Genomic DNA, 26455 nt, shown 5'->3' on the forward strand with positions numbered 1-26455 from the left:
GATACGGCAGTCAACCAATCAGGAATCTCCACACTTAATGGCTCACTGGCATTATTTCACAAACCACTCCCTCTGGCAAAATGCCAGGCGCCCATCCAGACTTGTTTACAGACTCTAACCTCTTTTTAAAAAATAGATAAAAAATTCAACATATATTTATTTAATGTTGCTCTAGGCTTTTAATATATAGAAGTAGGGAGGAAAAAAAGTCCTTGCCCTCATGGGGTTTACCTTCTGGTTAATTTTTCTGAAAAAATAATATGACTCACATAATGAGTAGTATAGGCCTAGAACAGTATCTTTAATTATGTTTGTAGAAGTGATTCATTCTAAATACTATAATGGAACTATTTCTACTTTTTATTCCATATGTGTGTGCTTCTTTTTGCATTTAGTAACAGATATTCGTATTTTGAAGGTTTTTTTTGTTGTTGTTATTTTGTTGTTGTTGTTGTTGTTGTTTAAATCAAACTTTCTATTCTTTATTTATCTATCTTTCATTTTGTGCTGATGGTTGAACCTGGGCCCTGTGTGATTGCTAGGCAAGCACTCTACCACTGAGCCACATCCCCAGATCTAAGTCACTCTTTCTATAATGCAAAGATAATATTTTTTCCTTTGTTATATATTTGACATTTGAATAAATATTAGATATAAATTATTGATATAATCTAACACTTGGAATTTTAAGCAAAATCTTCATCTTTGCCTTGATGAATTTTGATGACTAAATATATTCTGATGCAGAAACGTGATATTTCAAGAAGTTTCTGAAATTGAGTATAAATATTATAAATGTCATTATTAGTATTTAATTTTTGGCAATGCATTCTCTCTAAGGGATGCTTTTAAATAATGCTCCTCGATTTCTGATTCTATTTATAGATAAAGTATTTGCCAATATTCTAGTTAGTTTATTTTTAAGAATGATCTGCTATGCTCTAAGTAGTTCAAGTACATTCCAGCAGCTTAATAATGTGAAAATAGAGGCAACTGGTCATGCACCTGTTCCTCAACACACTGCGTAGTTACTAAATAACTGGGAAAAATGTTAAATGTGATATATTTTTATACTCTGTAAGTATAATCATGAGCTATTTCTGACTTATGAATTAAATATCTTTATTAAGGGAATAGAACTTGTTTATATGCTTTTCTTCATCTACAGCAGATAATTTAAGTATAAAATGTTATTTATAAATAATGTATTTGCCACATATTTGATAGTAACATTAGCAAGATTGCTTTAGTACTTTAGATAATAAGAAATTTATTTGCTGTCTTTGTAAGTGGTCTGGTTAATAGTTTGGGTAATTCTAGGCATATATTTCCTCTTTTTAAGGCAGAAAGGAACTTACATGTGGTCTTCTTTTTTCTCCTCTTAAGATTGATTCAGGAGCTCAAATTAACTTTAAGTCTTTGTCAGTAGTTGCTTTATATAAAAATCAGAAAACTTACTGTATTAAAAAAATACAGTAATAGCTCAGCAATATATCCTTTGCCTAGCATATACAAGGCTGTGGGTTTGATCCTCAGTACTACATAAAAATAAATAAAATAAAGGTATTGTGTCCATCAAAAAAAATTCTTAAGAATAAATAAATAAAATGTAAGTGAGCAATAGGAAAAATACCTGTAATTTGAACTCCAAATGTAAACAAAAGTTGTTAAGGTTGTAGTTTTCCAGAATTTACCTATGTCTATGAATATAATGATGTTTAAATTCATACTGGATATAATCATTGAAAGCTATGAGCCTGAGACTTGCCTTATCTTTTAAAAAATGAAGTGTAATTTTCCTTTCATGAAAAGAAATAGATATGCTACAATACTACTTTATACCTGCTATTATATCACAAAGTCTTTAATAGCAAGTGCTTGCATTGGCATTTTTAATATAAGTTCACCATAATTAGTTCTAGTGTTACCTGGTATATAATGTGTACTTCTGATTTTAGGTGGTAAGAAAATATTTTAGGGCTTAAAAAACTTTGGATAGTATAGTAAGAAAGTTTTTACCTTTTTCAGTTTTGTTTCTACTTATGATAATGAAAATCTGTTTGATGCTTGTCTCTCTTTAATAGTCTTTTACTTTGTCCATTTTTTTCATAGCCTTCAGCAACTTCTTACTAAAATTTCAATAATAGATTTATCATTTCTTTTATTTTCAACTTATCTCTTAAAAGAAATAACAAGTGATATTAACTTTCAATTAATGCCAGAGATTACATCTCCTTTTAAAATAAATTTAAAGAAAATACACTGTTTAAAATATGTTAAGTAAATGATAATGTATCGTTGACTAGGGTTTGGTACAAATTCTGATGATGACAGACAAATGATAAAAGGTAGAAAACACTGCTGTTTAAAATTTTAAATTACTTGTAAGTTTTTCCCACTATAAATATGGTTGCAGTGAGCATTTGTATAGCTAATAGGCTAATTATCTTTTTTGTATAAAAGATAATTTTAGACAATATCTTTTGTATAAAGTAGTAGAACAGAACAAGTATGTTTGGAGCTCCTTGTTTTTGTGTGTATTTTCATATAATCTTAAATCTAGAGATTATACTGTGAATCCTCTATTCCCCTATTCTAGTTATAGAATAGTTATTCCCCTAACTCAGCTAGTTTCCTCTTCTTTAGACTTGACATGTTCATTTCTTACCCCTCAATATTTAATAAGTTCATTCACAAAGTACGTAGTTTTACAATCTTTACAACCTGAATATTCAATCCAATAGTTATTCTGAAACTGTGAAGTCATCTATATTATTATCATCGTTTTACTTTGGTGATAGTTTAATTTTTTAAAGAAAGTGATCCCAAAGAAAAATTATCATTGATGTTAATGATACTTTTTTCCTGTAGCTTGCCCAGTTTCGACAAAGAAGAGCTCGATTGGATGGACAAAACCCTCATAAGAAGCCAAAAAAGAAGAAAACCTCAAGCAGTAAAAATGATGTTCATGGCTTGAATATTGATCAATCAAAGAGTGAGGAGATGTTCATAAATAGTTCTCAGGGTGTTGGATCAGTCGCAATGCCTGAATCCACAATAATGAGAACTCTAAACAATGAAGAAATGCTTAAGCATGAGCAGGTCTTTTGTGTTGATGTAAGTATTCATCCAGATTTTAAAACATTCTACCTCTAACTAGAAAGTAGTGGCAGTGAAAAGTCATTAACATCCACCTGAGGGAAGCTTGACAAAGTCATTGACTTTTTAGCATCAAGAACTGATGATTCTTTTAAAGAACTTGAACTTTTCTGATGGCATGTTAAGGATTTACTTTTATTTAAAAGAGTTACATCAATTAGAGGAATGGTGTCTTTGATGCTTTTGGCTTACAGATGACATCTACTATATATGTAAAAGTTCTTGGTACTTTTGTATTTATAACAATGCCTTGTGATAAATTTTATATGCATTATTATAAGTCATTATAATTCATAATGAAATGAAATTTTTAAAGATTTGGATATTTTTTACTCGTTTTTTAATAGTATTTTTGTGAATTTTCTATCATTGTTACTAACAGCAATGTCTTAGTAAAGCAGATTTTTTTTTTTGTAAAGTATGATATTTAGCAGGGGAAAAATGTCATAATTGTAATCATGTTTTACTTTTGTTGTAGCCAGAAAGTGAGATTTCAACCACAGCAGATGATTGCACTTCGGAGGTAAGACTAACATATCCCAATTAAAAATGTCATAAATAAAATTGATATTTTTTTGAAATTATTGATTGTTTGTGCTTTATTTCTTATAAATTTATATGCTTCTGTATATATTTAATATAATTTAAGGTAACATAATATAATATAAATAGATTGAAAAACTGAAAATTATATTTTACTGCTGTATCTTTTTCCAGTGGTTAGCTAAAGTCTTAACTGTTTGAATTGCTTAATCCTTAATTATATAGCAGCCCTAATTTGGTTTTTAGGAAAGTGAGTCTGCATTTCTAGGATCCATGACCATTTTAAGATAGCCATTTAGCACAGTAAAAATTTTATAATTTGTATGATTTTTATAGTAATGCTTTTTACAAATGTTTGAATACTAGTGTGTGTGTGTGTGTGTGTGTGTGTATACACACACACACACATACATTTATATATATAAATGTTTATTGGAATTAATGTTGCTGTAGTGTTGTGCGTGTGTGTGTGTGTGCATGTGTGTTACTGGGCATTGAACTCAGGGCCTTGTACATGCTAGGAAAGCACTTTGTCACCAAGCTACATTCCCAGCCATTTTTAAGTTTTTTTTAAGATAGATTCTCACTAAGTTGCCCAGGCTGTCTTTGAACTTGTGATCCTCCTGTCTCAGCTTCCTGAGAAGATGGGATTAACGGTGTGCATCACCATGCCTGACAATGATGATTTTTATTTTAGGTGATAAACTATAAAATAGGCATTGGTCTCTTAAGAAATACCTACCTTCTTTATATGTTTGCAATAAGTATCACTTTGTTATCTTATTCTTTTTAGATATGATTGTCATTTCTTTGCTCCCAGATTTAGAGTACGTGGAAAATTATTCTTTACTCTGAATGTTTAAGCAACTTAGTATATTTCATAAGTCTGAATTTATTGTAGGCTTCTAATAGAAAAACTATGTCCTTTTTTAAGAGAGAGAGAGAGAGAGAGAGAGAGAGAGAGAGAGAATGAATATGATTTTTTTTTGTAGATGGACACAACATGATGCCTTTATTTTATTATTATTTTTTAATGTGGTGCTGAAAATCAAACCCAGGTCCTACCCATGCTAGGCAAGCACTCTACCGCTGAGCCACAATCCCAGCTCGAAAAACTATGTTCTTAAATTAACATATTACAGTTTTTATTTTTGTTGTTTGAGTGTGGGTGTGTGTTTGTTACTGGGGATTGAACCCAGGGGCGCTCTACCACTGAGCTACATTCCCAGCTGTTTTTATTTGAAACTGACTTGCTAAGTTGCTCAGGCTAGCCTTGTACTTGCAAACCAGAATTATCTCAACTTTATCCATGGTGTGGTTCTCTGAGGACCTGCCTCTGAACATCTGCCAAGAAAATGCTCCAGCAGAGCAAAATCTTGAAAGTCATTCACAAAGACATTTTTAAAATTTGCCTTGAGCTTTTTTCTGAGCTGGCACAAAATAAAGAAAACTACAGGGAAAAAAGTCAGAGGCATTCTCTTAAAATCTCTAAAACCTGGAAGCTCTGAGGACTCCCAATAACTACTGATGCCTTTCTGAGCTGTTTGACTATCATACCTCCCAGTCTGGAGGTAAGATCACTTTTCTGTCAAAAATGTCTTTTGCCTGAAGGAGACTCAGGTCTCATCACTGATGAGAGCAAAGATCAGATATCAACTCTGCTTTTGTGGAGTGGAGAAACAGGGCTTTCAGGTTGTATATTGATGAGTATTGTATGCTGTAGCTTGGGGAATTTGGTGGGAAGGCCTGCAACTAACTAAAGATGAGGATGAGAAGAATGAAATGGAGGAGAGTGAGGTGAAGTTTGAGAACTCTTCTGCAAACTTATGAAAAAAATCTTAGATAAAAAGTTGAGATAAAAAGTTGACAAAAAGTTGACAATCCTCCAGTAGGCTGTCTTCAACCTGCTGCATTGTGACTAGCACTCAGGGCTGAACAGCGAACTCAGAGCAGATCATAACAGTCCAGGCACTTCAAGACAACTACAATCGGCAACATGATGGCCAGAAAGTACTTGGAGATAGATCCTAACCAACTCATTGTGGGGCATTATAAATATGTTTAAACTGAATTAGAGGAGAACTAACTGAATATTTGCTATAGAGGTATTAGATATAACTATTATACTGGATAAATAATTTATGTAATACTGATAACATGATATTTGACATGATCTTTGATGATATTTACAAATATTCATTTTATTACACTGTTACTTCAAAATAGAAATTTTAGTGTGTACTACAATCAGAATGTGTCATTTCTGAGTCATGAAAAAGTAATTGAAATTTAGAAGTATTATAATTTGAAAATTATCACAAGTGACTTTATATCTAGAATTAGTATTCCTACATTCTTGTGGTTTTTCACCAATTACAATAATGTGTTAACAAAAGTTGTTTTTTTGCCTTCCATTTAGCTTTATTTCTCAGAGATTATTCTTAGAATAAAAGTAGAGCAATCAAACTGATTTTTTAAAAGTCTCTTAGTTAGGACCCTCCCCCCCTTTTTTTTATTTGGCAGTTGTGGGTATTGGGCCTTGCACATGCTAGGCAGATGCTCTACAACTGGGCTACATCTTCAGTCCTAGGATTTTTACTTTTTAATGTGTCATGCCTCATACAGACTTAATCCTAACATTCTGACTAGACATTCTGACTAGTCTGTCCTACATATTTCAATGTTAACAATTTCATTCTCCTGGGTTCTATTAACATAGAATTGTGAAGGCTTAAGATATGGGCAGGAATGAAGTTGGTTTTTGTACTCTTAGTGGTAAAAAGGCAACTAAATGATTAATTGATAAGAAATTAATTTCCCACTCCTTAAACCCTATGTACATATTCTATCATCCTCCTTTCTCTTACTACAAAATATCTGTTCTACAGACAAGTGGTGATATGTTAAAGAAAGCCCCCACATCTGTCTGGATTGGCATGACTAGCAGTAGTACTATCCCCAGAGGAAAGTTCTTAGGGGAGTGTTCTTTACCTCTTTATTTCCCTTTGCTTGCTTACTAGCCTTTAATTAAATTTATACCAGTAAATGGTTTTATTTGAAAATAAATGAGGCTTAATTTAAAAAGTATTTTTAGGTAATTTTAAGGAAGCATTTTGTAAAAGAAGATCTAGTAACTTGAAGCTTTTAGTTATCTTTCTAAAGACTAAATAGGAACTGCACTTAGAACTTCAGTTAACTTAAATGAAAGTGTCTTTTGCATTGTAAGAACTTAGATGTTTGAGGAATGATTGACATTTGATATGCCTCTTAGATACTTCAGTTAAATATAATTACCATATTTGTTTTGCTATTAAGGCATTTTCCCTAGATGTAAAAGATACACAGTTAGTAGAAATATTATTGTTAGGTAAATAAAATTTGGTCTATCATAATATATCAGGAAATTGTTTTTATACAGGTAAATGATTGCTGTAATGTGGTGAAAACAGGAAAGCCTACCAATTTATTAATGGTACAGTTTTCTTTGTACTTCTTCCCTGTGTCTATTTAAAAATTCTACAAAGTCTTATCATGTGTATTTTTGCAGAAATTTAACCTGCAGTTACACCCTACTTTTTTTAACCCTGGTATGGTTTTATGTTAATTAGATTATAACTCAATTATAACTAGACTGACAACTGGATACATTCCATTTATCTTTAGTTGGAACTATAATCTAATTGCATTAAACAAAAGAGAGGAATTTAAGGTATGAATACAGGCTTGTTTATAGAACTTAAGGTTAGAAATAGAATCAGAACTCTGAGAGAAATTGAAACTAGAGTTTGAAAAGTCATCAAGAATCCAGGAAGAACTTTCAGTCCACATTTTTCTCTGCCTGTCTGCCTGTCTTATTTCTCCTATTTTCTCAGCTTTATAATGTGAAAGGTAAATTCTTTGGCTCATTACCAAAAGTGCACATGACCTATCAGCATGTTGACAGCATGGAAACATGTTGACTGAGATTGTAAGCCTATGAAGTGAGCATAGTTTCCAGAGAACCCCTGTGGGCTGAGGGTACAATAAAGTGTCACTTCAAAATTTAATATTTTAAATATTTTCTTTCTATTTTCAAGTTACAGGCTAGTGAAACTCTACGAAACTGCACTCACAGTAACACAGCTGCAGATTTACTGCAAGCCAAACAACAGATTCTCACTCATCAACAACAGGTTGAAGAACAAGACCATCTATTAGAAGATTATCAAAAAAAGAAAGAAGACTTCAAAATGCAAATTAATTTCTTACAGGAGAAAATTAAAGTATATGAAATGGTATGTGTATCTTAAGGAAGTCAACCTACTTGTAGCAGCTTTGTAATTAACTTTAAAGTTTTTAATGAAGGTGTTTATCTTTTTTTAAGCATATGCACCCAAAATTTCATAATTCAGACAAACTCTTTGAGTATATAAAATATTTCAAAAACATTGAGAATTTCGTAGTAATAGTTTTAAAGATGATACTACTCATTACTCTGCTCCTTAAAAGTGATCTGCCTATGCTAAACTAAAGTCTCAGGAGAATCTATTTTTATAACTAGGATCTTTATCCTTTTTCCTCCAACTAAATGTATTTCTTTTTATTTTAGCCATGATTATAAAATTCTGAACAAGAAATTTTGTAAATTTAAATTAGAAAAAAATGTGGTTGATTCTTTTTATTCACTTGAGTTATATTCCAGTTTGGGGGAATTATTTAGTCAATAAGTGCTCCTGGTAGGAAATGTATCACATGGATTGTAATCTTTAATCTTAAAAGCAATTCATGCTAGCAGATTCCATTTTTTTGTTTGTTTTTTTGAGAAGTTAAAGTTTAGATGTGATTATCCTGAAGCTGCCCCATTAACAGGTGCCAGAGTTGAAATTCTGAGCTCCTTGCACTACATTGCACTCTGATCCTTGCCATCTCTGTCCTCTTTTTTGCTCTGTGAGAGCTGAAACAAGGCAGTGTGATCACCGTGTTTGAATGTAGCTGAACATGATTTTACAGTAACTCAAATTTCTTGCCATCACTCTGTGTGTGTCTACAAATGTCTATGAAAGCACCATTGGTATGGATTTGTGGGTTTCAAATAAATTTGAGCAAGTAGGCAAATACAGAATCTGGGAATAATGAAGATGGAGAATACATATAATACAGCATATTTTATAAATTTAGCAAATTCTACAGGAAGTTGAGAAATTACCAAGACAAGAATATTGTTTGGATAACAAAAGCATTAACTAGCACTTATTAAGTACTTACTCTATAACAGGCAGTATTCAAAGCCTCTTACACATATTAATGCATTGAATCATCACTACAACCCCATGAGATAAGGGTACTTTTATCATTTACAAATGATGGTACCAAGACAATGCAAGATGAAGGAAATAATCCAGGTGCAGAAGTGATGTATTGATAGAGCCAAATTTCAAAGCTCAGTTATCTGACTCCAGAGACTCCTCTTTGAAAAATAGGAAATGTACAAATTAAAATTATGAGAAGGGCATGCTTTTCAACTAAGGTAATTTAAAGATTATGCAAGTGTTTACAGAATACCTATTCTGTAGTAACCCTTGCAAAAGATATATGACGGACCTTAAGATGTCCCCTTTCTTCACTGAACCCATGGAGAGGTGTGGCATGTACACAAGTTACCACAAAATAAAAAGTAAGTGCAGGTAACAAGTGTTATGAATGTTTTGACGAGGTCTGATTTATGAGGAAAAGATTCAGGGTAGACATCAGCAGGGAGGTAATATTTGAGATAGATCTATAAATTGGAATAATGTGTTATTTATATTTTGTTTACCCATAAATTGGCATAATATATGGAACATAATATATGGAACAGCTATTCAATACCTATTTGGTAATCAAGAGAATTGTTTATGAATTCATGACAAATAGAGATAGGCAGGATATTCTTTGCGGGGTGTGGAGTGGGCATAAAGACCCAGGCTGAAATGTTGAAAATGTATAGGGAGCAAAAAGTAATTTACTTAGAAAGCAATAGGCTTTGGAAGTGTCTTTCTGGAGGGTAAGAGTAGAAAGACAATCGAGGCCTAAGTTGAAAGTGCCCGGATCTAGGATTTTATTATTTCTTATTGTCACTAGGCAGTATAATTTCAGATAATCTAAAATTTCTGTAATTCATTTTAGTAATGAAAATAAACTGTTTATTTGAATGTTAGCAATAATACTTTTATTGTTCTTATTATTATATTTTAATTTCTCAGTTTTCAAAAAATTTAATCCCTTTGAGAAGTAGTTCTGTCAGAGCAGCTGAAGTAACTATATTGATAGTCAAAGGATCATTATCCTAATCCTCCAAACCTCCTGTGTTATAGTAGTCATAAACAGGAAGTATATTATTCCCCACTCTTTCAGGTGTAGTTCTAAAAATAGAGGTTTCCTTGACTGAAGGGCTCTCAGTTTTGTAACATAGAACAAGTGATTTAAAACCATGTAATTTGAAAAAAGCTAAACAAAGAAAACTGTGAATTTGTGGTGTTTAATAGTTGAATGAAGAATTATGGTTATCATATTAGGTGTTGGACAGTATTGAATTAAGTTATTTTCTTTTATGAGGAGTGTTCCTTTCATCTTATAGAAAATCAGGAAATAAAATTATAACAGATTTTTATATCAATGTTAACATTTTTCAAAACTAGTTATTATTTAACAGTTTAGCTAAAATTGACCATCATGAACTGATTTTACTTTTTTAAAAAATTTCTTAGTTGTAGATGGACAAGATATCTTTATGTATTCATTTATTTTTATGTGGTGCTGAGAATTGAACCCAGTGCCTCATGTGTGTGAGGCAAACACTCTACCTCTGAGACCCAGCCTCAGTCCTGATTTTACATTTTATATAGGTTCCAAATGATTTATAAATTTCTTTCTAGTATATGAATATATTTGTATAAAGCTCAGTAAAAATAAAATACCTTAATTATTTTATTTTAACCTCAAACACATTCTGGGAGATAGAGGAAATTTATCTTTATTGTACAGATAGAAATACCAGGATTAATAGATTACACTAATTTACTAATGTTGCATTCTAGTGTAGAAATTAAGAAGGCTCAGCACTTGATAATAGCATATGATGTAATTGGAAAAGGAATATGTGACACTCAGACAACAGCTCATAGTCTCACTCAAGAGGCTGCACAAGATAACCTTGGTTTATGTAGTGCAAAATTTGGCCTTTATTTGTTAGGCTCAGAAGTCATTTTTTTTTTCTTGAGCTATATCAGAGGTTAATTAGTTCAAGAGGTTAATGTTTAAGTCTAAATATAAGACTGTGAATTTACAATGAGAAATAATTATCACAAACTTCAGATTTTAAGCTCATTGGATTTTATATTCTTTCTATGGACAGATGAATTTTAAAAGCCAGGTAATAATTTAAAAAGTTGTTTATTAAGTATTAGATGAAAGGGTGTTGGAGGAATCAGATGTTCAGTGGCATGAGGTTGAGATAACTTGTTACATCCATCTCAGAGTAGTAATGTTCATGTCTGTAGACTAAACTTCTTAAATGCTCCTTGCTGTAACTCCCAATATTGTTTTCTGCATTCAGTATGGTTTTTCGAGAGGGATCAGACTTCTCAAAGGTTGATGGTGTGTTGGTCTTCTTCCAAGAACTATACTCAATTGATCAATGCCTATATTTTCTTTGTACATTCATTCAAGGCACCCAGAAGTCCTTGTTTGGCAAGGACTCGTGTCTCCTTAACATAACTTTACTTCCTTACCTATATTTTCATCAGTTATATGGATTTCACTTATTTCCTTGGCTTTGGGACTATAGCTCTTAACTGTTTAATGAATATGCGTTAATATGTCTTGTCTTAGCCTAATCTCCAGTTCCAAAGATAGGAACTGGGGAAAATTATCTGATGGTCTTTTATCTTTCTGTTTGAACTGTGGGTCTAAGCCCAAGTTGGTATGCTGTAAATATACAGTAGTGGTCTTAGGTGTCACTTGATGTTCAGTCACTTAAGCATTGCATATCCCTAAATTTCTGATTCACTTAAAACCCCAGGAATGAAGTTAAGGAAGACTTAAAGGAATCCACTTTAGTTCTTGTTGTTGTTCTCATTTTATAGCACTTGTCCATGAAATACCTTCAAATCACTAGAATCCAGGGGAGGACCGGTATTTATTTATTTTTTGTTTCTTATGAGAATCCAGGGGAGGACCGGTTTTTATATTTTTGTGTCTTCTGAGAGTGTCTAGATAGTATGTAGTACTATAACTAGCCATCAGAAATACTTATATTTAGAATATTGACCAGTTAATAAGAAAAATGAAAATGTGATAGTTTATATAGATATTTTAATCAGACTGGATTTTGTTTTGTTTTGCTTTTCTGGTGGTGCTAGAGATCAAACCCAAGTCCTCACACATGCTAGGCAAATTAGATTGCATTTTTAAATTTAAATATTTAATCACAGCACAATGTAAGATAAATTTCTTCCCAAGAAGGGTAAAACTGTTATATTGTTTGCTCATATGTACTGTCAGGTAGATAAGTCCTAGGTCTTCTTGTACTGGGAAAAATTGGGGGGGGGGGCAGGCCCAACAGTTGTTTTTTATAGAATTTTATAAAAAGGAGACACCCATAAGAAGTTGCCAGAAGCTAAAAATGTCATTCTTATATTTTCATTTTCTTTTCTTTCTAAAGGAACAAGATGAAGTAGAAAAGTCAAATAAAAAAGAATTACAAGAAAAGGAGGCGATCATCCAGGCATTAAATATAAGAATAATAGAAGAAGAAAAAAAGAATCTTGAGCTAAAGGATCAAGTCACAGCCACTGAAAAATTAATGAGAGAATTACAAGAACAAATTGCAAGTATGAAATTAGAGCTGGCTAATTCTAAGCAAAAAGAAAGACAATGTTCTGAAGAAATAAAACAATTAATGGGTACAGTTGAAGACCTTCAGAAAAGACGTCATTACACAGATAGCCAGTTTGAATCTGATGTGGTACAGAAAATGGTGGAACAAGAAATGCAGAAAATATTAGAACAACTCCGAGCAGAGATGGATGAAATGTATGGGCAGCAGATAGTACAGATGAAACAAGAGTTAATAAAGCAACACATGTCACAGATAGAGGAACTTAAAGCACAACATAAGGAAGAAATTGAGAGTGTCTTAAAATCACATTTAAATATTACAATTAATGAAGATCAAATAAAGTTAATGAACGTGGCAATAAATGAACTGAATATGAAATTACAAGATGCTAATGCGCAAAAGGGAAAACTCCAAGAAGAACTAGGAATAATTTCAGGAGAAAAATCTACTCTGCAGAGACAACTTGATGACCTTTTTGAAGAATTGAACTTTTTAAGGGACCAAATTCAGAGAGCTAGAATGATAATAGCTGAACAAGAAAGTCAACTGAATGAAGCACATAAGTCCCTTAGTACAGTGGAAGCTTTAAAAGCTGAGATTGTTCTGGCATCTGAATCTAGGAAAGAACTAGAGTTAAAACATGAAGCGGAAGTTACAGATTACAAGATAAAACTTGAAATGTTGGAAAAAGGAAAAAATGCTGCATTAGACAGAATGGCTGAATCACAAGAAGCTGAATTAGAGAGGCTGAGAACACAGCTCCTATTTAGTCATGAAGAAGAACTTTCGAAACTAAAAGATGATTTAGAAGTTGAACATCGAATAAATATTGAAAAACTTAAAGATAGCTTAGGCATTCACTATAAACAGAAGATAGATGGCTTACAAAATGAAATGAGTCAAAAGATGGAAACAATGCAATTTGAAAAAGATAATTTGATAACTAAGCAGAATCAGTTGGTTTTGGAAATTTCAAAACTAAAAGATTTACAGAAGTCCATCATGGATTCAAAATCAGAAGAAATGACCCTTCAGATGCATGAACTCCAAAAGGAAATTGAAATATTAAGACAAGAAAAAAAAGAAAAAGGTACGTTTGAACAAGAAGTTCAGGAATTACAACTTAAAATTGAATTATTGGAGAAACAAATAAAGGAAAAAGAGGATGACCTTAACGAAAAATTTTCACAACTTGAAGCAGAAAATAACATTCTTAAAAATGAGAAAAAAGCTTTTGAGGACATGTTGAAAATTTATGTTCCTGCTGATGAAACATGTTTATGTTTTATGCTATTGGTGATAAGACCTACAGCAGGATTTTAAATAGTGGGAGTAACAATAAGATTTTTATTTTAAGTTGATACCATTAGGATCAGTTGGAAGGGATGAAATTATTGATGGGAAGACCAGCCAGATTGAATTGAGTATGATAGAAAGTTAAGTTCAACACTTAGAGTTAGGTTCTAGTTTGTCGTTAATGTTAGCAGAAATTAAGAATGATACCCAAGTTTCTAGCTTAATAAACTAGAGTATGTTTCTAGTGCTAGGAACCAATTTGTGAAAAAAATAATAATTCAGTTTTAAATACATTGAGTTAAGAATAGAATACTTATTGACTTTGAGGTAAAGATTTATAATCAGCATGAATGTCAAGGACAAGAGGTCAAGGACAAGAATGAGTTATCAGGGGAAACTAGAGAGTGAGTTAAAATACCAAGATGGCATAATGGGAAGTAACAATGTTAAGGGACCATACAATGAACCATAAACAATTAGTCACTGTTATGTTTTTCTTTCATGATTATTTGGCCAGTTAACCAGACTTCTTGTGTTCAAGGTATCTCTAGGCCTTCACTTTTGCTTTTAGGAGTGAGTTTTATTATTGGAATTGCTTTGTTGAACAGAATAGAATTTCAAGCATATCAGATAATATCATGCTTTTTCACTTCAGGAGTTCTTTGAATATAGTAATATTTTAAGTTTGTATTTTTTTAAATTGATATCTTCTTGAGGTAGTTTGTTCACTATTTCCCAAATTGCATGTTAACTAATGGCTCATTTAATTGGCAAAAAAGTTAGTTTAGTGATTAATTATCAGCATTTTTAAGAAATAAAAATAAAAGAGGAAAGTGAAAAGTGTTAACTACTCTCCTCTGGTCCCTTTTCAACACTTCTTTTGTTTCATGTTTCTGAATTGTTTTAAAGATATAAAATTGTTGAATTTAGAGATACTATACCATAAGGATAGGAGAAATGATCTTGAATCACACTGTTTTCTTGTTTTCATCAGTCAGAATGAGTCAAATTAAAACCTGAGTTTCACTGAAAACATTTTTCAAAGAATAAATATTTTTATTCATTAAAATAAAATGATTGTTATTTCACTGAGAAGTTTGTATTGCAATGTGTATTGTCTTCTCTTCCTGTTATCTTCTCTGAAAGATACCCAAAAAATTAAACAACTTGAAGAACACATTCAAGAATTAGAAAACTTCATATGCTTTTTACGCAAACAATTGAAAGAAATTGAAGAAAATCATAAGGCAGAAATTTATTCTCTACAGGAGAAGCTTAAAGCCATTAATGAGACCACAGTGGACCCAAGGTATCTATTTACTTAAAACTTCATTCAGCAGCATTTGTAGCTTAGTAACAATGATAGTATCATCTGGAATGGTTATTTTAAGAATAAAATATAACTTTAACAAAGAGATAGGATGTAACATTTTTAAGAAATAAGAGCAGGAGATAATTCTGTATCTTTGAAATGTGTGAAATAAATGTTGGTATAAACCAAAGACATTTTATTATAGGAATTTTACTTATACTTTTATAAAGATGTTATTATTAATCTATTTTCTGAATTAAAATAAGTCAGGTAGTAGACATTTACTTATTTATTCTATGCCTAGGCTTTGATATGTTGATGTGGTGAATACTTAAATAGTCTAAGTATGATCATTCCACTATGACATGAATATACTCCATTTGATTGTCTAATGCTCAAATTCATCATGTCCCAAATAGAACCCTGATCTATGAGGAGAGAAGAAATGATACCACTATGTATGTTTTCTTGGATCAGGATCTTCTAAAATTTGCTCCTTCTGTAGCCATCTTCATCCATCATGACTCCTTTCTGTCATAACTCTCTGCCATTCTATGAAAAAATCTTGGGTTTTTTTTTAACCTTCAAAGTACATCAAAACTGTGCCACTCCTTACTGCTCCACTGGTCTCTGCCATTGTTTTGTGTTTCACCTGGATTACTCAACTTCTGTTTACAGTCTATTCTCTATATAGTCAACACAAGTGCCAGAACCTTTACTTTTATAATTTCAGTTACATCATGTTACTGTAATCCTCTTCTGCTCCTTACAGTCTCACTAGTCCTGAGGACCATGACATCTTTGACTTTCATTTCCTACTGACTTTCTTATCACTTACTGTCCTCAAACCATATAATCCCATGGGGTTGGGGTTGGAGCTCAGCGGTAAAGCGCTTGCCTGGCTTGTGTGAGGTCCTGGGTTTGATTCTCAGCACCACATATAAATAAAGTAAAGGTCCATTGACAACTAAAAACAATTTTAAAAGATTAAAAAAAAAACTCATACATCCCCACTGTGATCCTCAAATATATCACATATCAGTACGCTTCTGCTTTAGGGATTCATTGGTGTTTTCTTCTACCTAGGATGATTATTCTCCAGGTATTTGTATGCCCACACCCTCATCTCCTTTGGATCTTTACTTAGATGTCATGTTCTTACATAAATTAAAATCGTCCCCAAAGAGTCTGTGTCTTACTTTTCTACTTCATTTTTTCTTAAAATTATTTGTTTTATATGTACGCATACATTATAATCATTGTGTGTGTGCATGTATATGTGTATATAAATAATGTATGTATGTAATTTATGTATCCAAATATATATAAATTTAGAGGAAGTATTGTTTCATTTTGTTTGTTTTCAATTAAGGAATTTAAGCCTTTTTAAAAAACATTTTTTATTAGTTGTTATTTTATTTATTTATTTATTTACATGCAGTGCTAAGAATTGAACCCAGTGCCTTATACACACTAGGCAAGTACTTTACCACTGAGCGACAACCCCACCCTAGGAGTATAAGCTTATCTTTGTCTATTTAAGTCACTGATGTATTCTAAATCCACATGATTTCTAAATACTAATCTTACCTTATTTTTATAAGATTAGACATTTTAAGAAAACATTGTTACAAAGTAGTGAATGCTTATATAACAGTACAGAATTCAGACATACATACCAAAAGATATGTGGGTAGATAAAATTAAAATTAAACTGATTGTAAGTTACAATTAAACTAACTGTAAGTTAAGAACCTTCTCTTTCCTGTTGCCACACTTCATTTCCAATATAAGCAATCATTGTTACTTTTGATATGTATTCTTTCAGACATTATCCTATTCATATATACATATATGTTAAAACAGGCTTTTAATGCAAGTGAGAATTTACAAGCTTTTTTAACTCAGTAATATATCTTAGATATATCTTTATATACATACATACATGTGCGCGTGCGCGCGCACGCGCGCGCGCGCGCGCACACACACACATATATATATATATATATATATATATATATATATATATATATATATTTGTATAAGGGATTGAATTCAGGCGCTCTTTACCACCAAGCCACATCCTCACCCCTCTTCTTTTTTTCAGAACTACTGTTTTTATTTAAAATAACTCATGTTCAGATCTACCACATACCAGTTGGGTAATGTTAGACAAATCAAATTTAATGAATTATTATTTCTATATATGTAGTTTCAATAACTAATTATTTTTTTAGTTCTAACAATTTTTTTTCTTCTAACTAGTTATCTAAGACAGTAGGATGCATTTTGACATATCATACATAAATGAAGTATAACTTCTCATTCTTTGGTTGTGCATGATGTAGAATATGTGATGTAATCATATATGTACCTGGGGTAATAATATCTGATTCATTCTACTATCCTTTCTTCCCTCATAACCCTCCCCTCCCCTCATTGCCCTTTGTCTAATCCAAAATATGTTTATTCTTCCCTACCCCCTCCAACCCATTGTGAATTAGTATCTGCATATCAGACAAAATAGTCAGTCTTTGGTTCTTTGGGATTGGCTTATTTAGCTTAGCATGATATTCTCCAGGTCCATCCATTTGCCACCAAATGCCATAATTTCATTCTTATTTAAGGCTGAGTAATACTCCATTGGGAAGATATATATCACACTTTCTTTATCCATTCATCTATTGAAGGACACCTGGGCTGGTTCCATAGTTTAGCTATTGTGAATTTAGCTGCTATAAACATGATGTGGCTGCATCACTGTGTTATGCTGATTTAAAGCCCTTTGAGTATAAACCTAGGAGTGGGATAACTGGGTCAAATGGTGGTTCCATTCCACGTTTTCTTAGGAATCTCCATGCTGCTTTCTATAGTAGTTGCATCAATTTGCAGTCCCACCAGCAATGTATGAGTGTACCTTTACCCCCACATGCTTGCCAACATTTATTGTTGCATATTTTTTCTTTTTCTTTTTTTGTGGTGCTTAGTATTGAACTAGGGCCTTGGTCATGTGAGGCAAGCAGTCTACCAAGTGAGCTATGTCCCTAGGCCTGTTGCTCGTATTCTTGATAGTTGCCATTCTAATTGGAGTGAGATAGAATCTTGTTGGAGTTTTGATTTGCATTTCTCTAATTGCTAGAGATGTTGAATGTATTTTCACATATTTGTTGATCTATTTTATGTCTTCTGTGAAGTGTCTGTTCAGTTCCTTAGCCCATTTATTGATTGGTTTGTTTTTCTGGTGTTTTTATTGTTTTTTAATTTTTTTTTAGTTGTTGATAAATCTTTATTTTTTAAATTTATTTATATGTGGTGCTGAGAATGAAACCCTAGGTCCCTCACACATGCCAGGCAAGCACTCTACCACTGAGCCACAACCCCAGCCCCTGGTGTTAAGTTTCTTGAGTTTTTTATATATCCTGGGGATTAATGCTCTGAGGTGTATGTGTGGTAAAGGTTTTCTCCCATTCGGTAGGCACTCTCTTCTTGTTATTGATTGTTTGATGTGAAGAACCATTTTAGTTTGAATCTTTTTATTGATTCTTGCTTATAGTTCTTGTGCTCTAGAAATCTTGTTAAGGAGGTCAGTTCCTAAGCTGAGATGGTAGAGTTTGGACCTACTTTTTCTTCTGTTAAATGCATGGTCTCTGTTCTAGTGCCTACATCCTTGATCCACTTTGAATTTAGTTTTGTGCAAGATTAGAGATAGAGGTTTAATTTCATTTTGCTTCATGTGGATTTTCAGTTTTCCCAGCACCATTTGTTGAATAGGCTATCTTTTCTCCAATGAGTATTTTTGTCACCTTTGTCTAGTATAAGATAACTGTATTTATATGGGTTTGTCTCTATGTCTTCTATTCTGTATCATTGGTCTATGTGTCTGTTTTGGTGCCAGTGTCATCCCATTGTTTTTTGTTGTTGCTGTTATGGCTCTGTAGTATAATTTAAGTTCTGGTATTATGATGCCTCTTGCTTCACTTTTCTTCCTAAGGATTTCTTTGGCTATTCTGGGTCTCTTTTTTCCAAATGAATTTCATGATTGCTTTTTCTAGTTCTACAAAGAATGTCATTGGGATTTTAATAGGAATTGCATTAAATCTATATAATGCTTTTGGTAGTATGGCCATTTTGACAATTTTAATTCTGCTATTCAAGAACATGGGAGATATTTCCATCTTCTAAGGTCTTCAATTTTTTTCTTTAGTTTTCTGTAGTTTTCACTGTAGAGGTCTTTCACCTCTTTTGTTAGATTGATTCCAAATATTCTATTTTATTTTTTGACGCTATTGTGAATGGGGTAGTTTTCCTAATTTCTTTTTCAGTGGCTTTATCACTGATATATAGGAATGCATTTGATGTATGGTTGTTAATTTTATATCCTGCTACTTTGCTGAATTTCATTCATTAATTCTAGAAGTTTTCTGGTGGATTTTTTAGGCCTTCTAAATATAGAATCATATTGTCGGCAAATAGTAATAATTTGAGTTCTTTTTCTATTCGTATCCCCTTTAATTTCTTTCTTCTGTCTACTTGCCCTGGCTAGTTTCCAGGATTATATCAAATAAAAGTGGTAAAAAAGGGTATTCTTGTCTTATTACAGTTCGTATATGGAATGCCTTCAGTTTTTCTCCATTTAGAATGATTTTGGTCTTGGGTTTAGCATGTATAGCTTTTACAGTGTTGAGATTTGTTTCTACTATCCCTAGTTTTTCCAGTGTTTTAAACATTAGAGGGTGCTTTATTTTGTCAAATGCTTTTTGTGCTCCAATTGAAATGATCATATGATTCTTCTTGTAGTCTATTGATGTGATGAATTACATTTATTTATTTATGTATGTTGAACCAACCTTGAATCCCACTTGAATATGATGCACTATTGTTTTAGTCAGCTTTTTTATTTCTGTTACTAAAAGATCTGACCAGAACAATTTTAAGAGAGGAAAAGAATCCATGGTGTTATTTGAGGGCTCATGGTGTTTAGACGTCTTAATCCATAGAAGGCCAGCTCCATCCCTTGGGCTTTGAGGTAAGGCAGAACATCTGGAAGAAGAGTGTGACAGAGGGAAGGAGTTCACATAGTGATCAGGAAACAGAGACAGAGACTTCACTCTCCAGATACAAAATATATACCCCATATAGAGACTCCACTCTCCAGATAAAAAATGTATACTCCATAGCCATCCCCCCAATTCCCATCTCCTCCAGCCATACCCTGCCACTTCATTTAATTCCTATTGGGGATTAATTCACTGATTAGGTTAGTCATTTCTCTTCTGAATCTTCTTGCATTGTCTTATGTGAACTTTTGGGGGATACCTCACAACCAAACCATAACAACTATATTTTTAATGTTTTTATATATGAGTTGCCAGAATTGTATACAGAATTTTTGCATCTATGTTCATTAGGGATATTGGTCTGAAGTTATCTTTCCTTGATGTGTCTTTGTCTGATTTTGATATCAGGTGATACTAGCTTCATAGAATGAGTTTGGAAGAGTTCCCTCCTTTTCTGTTTCATGAAATAGTTTGAGGCTTATTGGTGTTAATTCATCAAAGGTACTGTAGAACTGGATAAGAATCTGTTTTGTCCTGGGCGTTACTTAAATGGTTGGCTTTTGATGACTTCTTCTATTTTATTGCTTGAAATTGATCTGTTTAAATTGTGTATGTCCTCCTAATTCCATTTGGGTAGCTCATTTGTCTCTAGAAATTTGTTGATGTCCTTAAATTTTTCATTTTTATTGGAGTATAAATTTTCATAATAGCTTCTGTTTCTCTACTGTATTTCAACAGTATTTGTTGTAATATTTTTTGTGATTATGAATTTTAGTGATTTGAGTTTTCTGTCTTCATTAGCACGATTGAGTTTATCAATTTTATTTATTTTTTCAAAGACACAACTTTTTGTTTTGTTAATTTTTTAATTGTTCCGATTATTTCAATTTCATTTATTTCAGCTCTGATTTTAATTATTTCCTGTCTTCTATTACTTTTGGTGTTGATTTGTTTTTCTTTTTCTAGGGCTTTGAGATCTTATGTTAGGTCATATACTCATTGACTTTCCATTCTTTTAATGAATTTAGCTTAATAGTGTCCCAGAGATTTTGACAAGTTGTATCAGTTTTCATTTATCTCTGGTAAGTATTTTAAAAATTTCATCCCTGACTTCTTCTTATATCCATTGGTTAGTCAATAGCATATTATTTAGTCTCTAGGTGTTGGAGTTTTTATTTTTTATTGTATCAATGATTTCTAATTTCATTCCATTATGATCTGATAGAATGCAGGGTATAATCTCTTTTTTTTATTTCATAAATGTTGCTTTGTGGCATATTTTAGAGAAGAGTCTGTGTGCTGCTGAGAAGAACATGTATTCGTTGATGGATATAATACTCTTTATATGTCTGTAAAGTATAAATTATTGACTATATTATTAAGTTCTATAGTTTTTTTGTTTAGTTTTTGTTTGACGATCTATCCAGTAGTGAGAAAGGTTTGTTAAAGTCACTCAGTATTATTGTATTATGGTCTATTTAATTCTTGAAATTGAGGCAGGGTTTGTTTGATATATGTAGATGCTCCATTGTTTGGGGCATAAATATTTAACGTATTATGTCTTGTTGATGTATAATTCCCTTAAGCAGTATGAAATGTCTTCTTTGTCCCTTCTGATTAACTTTTGGCTTGAAGTACATTTTATCTGACATGGGGATAGAAACCCGTTTGTTTACTCAATCCATGTGAGTGAGATGTTTTTTCCCGTCCTTTCATTTTTACTCTGTGGATGTCTTATGAGTGAGTCTCTTGGAGACAACAGATTTTTGGGTTTTGTTTTTTAATCCAATCTGCCAATCTATGTCTTTTGGGTTTATTAGTTTAGACCATTAACGTTATTTTTGAGATATGATTTGTGTTCCCAGTCATTTTAGTTTATTTCTACTTTTTACTTTGAATTAATTTCTCGTTTGATTGATTATTCCTTTTGTATGGCTCCTCCCTTTGTTGATTTTGACTTTTTTTTCCATCTTCATGGAATATTTTGTTGAAAATGTTTTATACCACAGATTTTCTAGTTATGAATTCTTTTAACTTTTGTTTATTATGGAAGGTTTTTATTTCATCTTTAAATCTGAAGTTTTATTTTATTAGATATAAAATTCTTGGTTGGCATCCATCTTCTTCAGAACTAGGTATATATTATTCCAGGACCTCCTGGCTTTGAGGGTCTGGGTTGAAAAATCACCTGAGTTCCTAATTAGTTTCCCTCTATATATAATTTGATATTTTTTCTCTCATAGCCTTTAAAATTCAATCCTTATTTTCTATATTTGACCTTTTTCTTTATGATGTGTCTTAATGTGGGTCTGTTGTGATCTTGTACATTTGAGGTCCTCTTGTATTTGATTTTCCATTTCATTCTTCAGATTTTGGAAACTTTTTCATATTATTTCATTGAAAAACTGGGCATTCCTTTGGTTTGTATCTCTATGCCTTCACCTATCCCGATAAATCTTAATTTGGTCTTTTCTTGTTATTTCATTATTCTTGGAAGTTCTGTTCATGGTTTCTTACCATCTTCCCTGTGTAGTCAACTTTATTTTCAAAATTATATATTTTGTCTTCATTGCCCAAGGTTCTATCTTCCATTGAATTTTTAATTGGTTTATTGGTTGTTTCATTTTGAGGATTTCTGGGGTTGTTGTTGTTGTTGTTGTCATTTTCTGAGAATCTCTGCCTCTGCAATGATCTTTTACATCCTCAAATTTATCTCGTGATTTTATTCCCTATATCATTCTTTATGTACCAGGTCAGTCTAATATGTACTTTCTAAATTCCTTTTCTACATTTCTTTTACTGTGTTGTCTATGGGTTTAATTATTAGATCATCTTGGTTTGTTTGGGCCACTTTGTTCCATTGTTTTCTCATGTTGTTCTTATGTCTGTCCTTCTAGCAGTGTGGATTTCAGGCAGTACAGTTTCTACCCTGTAGATTCATAGTGTCCCTGAAGATTTCTAGTACCTCACCTAATAATAACTGCACCCAATACAAACAATATACAGCCATAAACCAAATAGCTCCTATTAAGGCATCCACAGTTTTGTTCCATTAAACTGAAATGATGTGTTCAATTATTATCTACAATATAAACAGTAAGTTTGCAAAAAAGTTTACAGTTTCCATTGGTGGACAAAGAGAACAAAAGTCATGTAGGGTGTGATGTTTATGAGAAAGGATCAGAAAAGATAGAAGTTAAAAAATTATAGGAAGAATGAAGGGAGGACTTAATAGAGGTTGGGTGTTAGCAAGAGAAAAGTGAGAAAGAGAATCCAGTGAAACAGATAAATGAGAGGGGAATATATATATATATATATTATATATATATATATATATATATATATATATATATATATATATATATATATATATAATTTTTTAAAAGAAAAAAATAAACAACAAAACTGTAATGTACTATTCAGATATCCCAGTCCTCAACAGAAAAGAAAAAAAAGGAATCTGGATGAAAAATTGAACACTTTTTTCCATTGCAGTTCAAGTTTCTCAGCTTCTCTTCTGAGAAGTTAGGTATGTTGTCTGGAATTTGATGCTAGCTCTACCCTCAGGGTAGTTAGGGTTGCTAGGGTGAGAGTGTTAGTCCTGGAAGCGGAACTACTAGAGCCCAGGTGTAGGCTTAGGTACGTTCCAATCTCTTCACTGCGTGCCTATTGGTCTGAAGATTTTAAGTCATCACACCTCCAAGGCTCAGCAATTGTCTGTCCACATTGGAAGACCATACCTCGGGAATCTCCTTTAGGTTCTACACATGTGATGTAGGAATCTGTTCTTATCCCACTACTTTGCCTGCAGACCCCATGAACCCTGGTCGTCATTTGGTCTCCAAACTTGATCTCTTCCTTTGCCTGTCCTTTCAAATTCACAGTCAGGCACTTCTCTTCCAGCCAGTACTGCAAGCAGCTGATTGGATGGGGAGGGGAAAGCCAGGTGGGTTTCCTTGATCAGTATTCTCCTGTGTAAATGTCCCTCCATGCTTGATTTTCTCCTGGTCACTTTGGAACACTCTCTATCACACAGCATGGGTTTGCCTTGCACATTTTTGGGGCCAGATTTCGATCTGCCAATAATTGACTCACCTAGCTACAGGCCCCCCAGCCATTGCTTCACAAGGGTTCTTTCTGCTATCCTCCATGCATGCCGCCAAGAAAGCTGGTGGCTTCCCTCCTGTACACAGATGCTGTGCAGCACAGCTTACTGTGTTTTTTTGTTTGTTTGTTTGTTGTTTTTTGAGCAGTATCTCTGAGCTCTTAAGCTCTCCATACCGCAAAACACCTCTGTTTTCCTAGGAATGGGGGTTCCTTTATTGCTTTACTACATTCACATAGGGATTATTCTGGTTTGTACTTCCAGCTATTTTACAGCTCTGGAGCCTGGGGATCTTTCCCCCTTATTTTATTATACAAGATCTCTTGAGTCCATGATATGTTTTAAGTATCCAGTATTAAATTCCAGTTAAGTCCTTCCTAGTTCTGGACCATTCACCCATCTTGTTGAAAAAAGTGACCTTTTTGCTTTTCTTGGTTCACTCCACAGATCTGTCAGGGAAGCAAATACTTTATTCAGCCATCTTCCTGCATTTCCAACCCCCCCCTTTTTTTTTTTTGAAAGAGAGTCTCACTAAATTGCTAAGGCTCATCCTAAATTTTTGATCCTCCTGCCTCAACCTCCCAAATTTCTGGAGTTGCAAGCACGCACCACTGTACCTGGCTCTTTTAATATATTTAATCCAATATAATCTATTCTATATTATTATATGTTTTGTGTCTGTGTAATTTAGATATCCATGTAATATAATATGTATCATATATCTTAGGTATATAAGTAGTGTGTATTATCAGTGTATATAGCATGTTATATTATGTACACTGTTGCTATATAAGCATATCTAAGATGTTATTTTTAAAAGACGTATTAAAAATGTTTTTTTTACATAATAAATTTTTTATCATACATTTATACTGACATAATATTCATTGTTACTTTTAAATGGAAAACTTAGTCAAAAACGTTTTAAGTTACAATACTTGTAACCCTGGGGGAACTATCATTTTTGTCTCCCCACTGCCTCAGTACACGTTATGCATGGTAGAAACTTTGGATAAAACACACAACACTAATTTTTTATACTTTTTTAATTTATATTTAGCGTCTCTGTTGATTCAGTGGTAATTAAAGAATCTGATGTACAGAAATCAGTAGTACATCCTGGAAGATGTCTACAAGAGAATATTGATCATGCAATAGAGGTATGTTTTTTTAATCTTCATTTTTAAACAGTTATGTACACTGATACTTTTTCTTACTATCAATTTTATGTCTTCAGTTTTGTAATTATGTAGTAAATATTTGGCTAAGATTAAGCATAAAGCATGAGGATAATACCTTATCCAGAATGTCTATAGAAATATTTTTGTAGCATAGGAAAAACACAGAGAAAGTTAAATTTGAGAATTTTCCTTCCCTGTTACAGTTTAAATTTTTTCTTTGTAACATTTCTTTATGAACTGTGTAACAAATCAGCTTCAGTACCATGGCCAACATAGTCTTTTCTTCCCCTTATGGAAGCAGAGGGTATCTTCAGAATGGTGTATAGGATTCCCTAAAATCCAAGGTGCTAGAGCTGGAATAATGGATCAGGCCATCTTCCAACAGAAGTAATGATAGAAAAATGCTTTTTTTACTGTGCTTGCCACTGAACCACTCTCTGCCTGTCCTCAACATTGTATTATTCAAAACTTTTTTCACACCCCCAACTGCATCTTCGTCTTCACCCAATAATTCTAAATTCTAGTAAAAATTAAAATCACTGACTATTGCCCTTTCTCATTCTGGATATTAAGAAGAGATATGAGGCACACTCATCCCTTATTAAATGTCTGTTGGATGAAATTCAAATAATTGGTAAAAAAACAAATACTTTCATGTTGACAGTATATCTACATTTCTAAAAGAAGATTTATTTTTTCAATTGATAAAAATAATTTTTATGTGGAAAATTGTGTTCTTTTAATAAATACCAAGAAGAAAATTTGCTCATGATTTCATTATCAAACATAGCCACTTGTTAACATTTTACTTAAAATAAATATACATTTATACATATGTCTTATTAATTCTATTTAAGTATCCTTAACCCACCCTAGAATTTATGCTAATAATTACAGATATGTAAATATATTTCTTTCTTTGCATCTTTAAGTTTATAGTAAGTG

The 26455-nt window shown here is 32.4% G+C and overlaps 1 protein-coding gene across 1 annotated transcript in view; it reads left to right on the forward strand.

Annotated features, from left to right (window-relative positions):
- LOC143410588 (A-kinase anchor protein 9-like) overlaps window positions 1–26455 on the forward strand; it is a 78556-nt gene that overhangs the window by 16626 nt on the left and 35475 nt on the right. Inside the window, 7 exon segments of the mRNA XM_076871435.1 lie at window positions 2872–3117; window positions 3638–3682; window positions 7121–7174; window positions 7779–7976; window positions 12383–13835; window positions 15002–15164; window positions 25390–25489. Coding sequence (XP_076727550.1) covers window positions 2872–3117; window positions 3638–3682; window positions 7121–7174; window positions 7779–7976; window positions 12383–13835; window positions 15002–15164; window positions 25390–25489 — 2259 coding nt within the window.

This window comes from Callospermophilus lateralis, chromosome 11, assembly GCF_048772815.1.
Source record: "Callospermophilus lateralis isolate mCalLat2 chromosome 11, mCalLat2.hap1, whole genome shotgun sequence".
NCBI classification, from domain to species: domain Eukaryota; kingdom Metazoa; phylum Chordata; class Mammalia; order Rodentia; family Sciuridae; genus Callospermophilus; species Callospermophilus lateralis.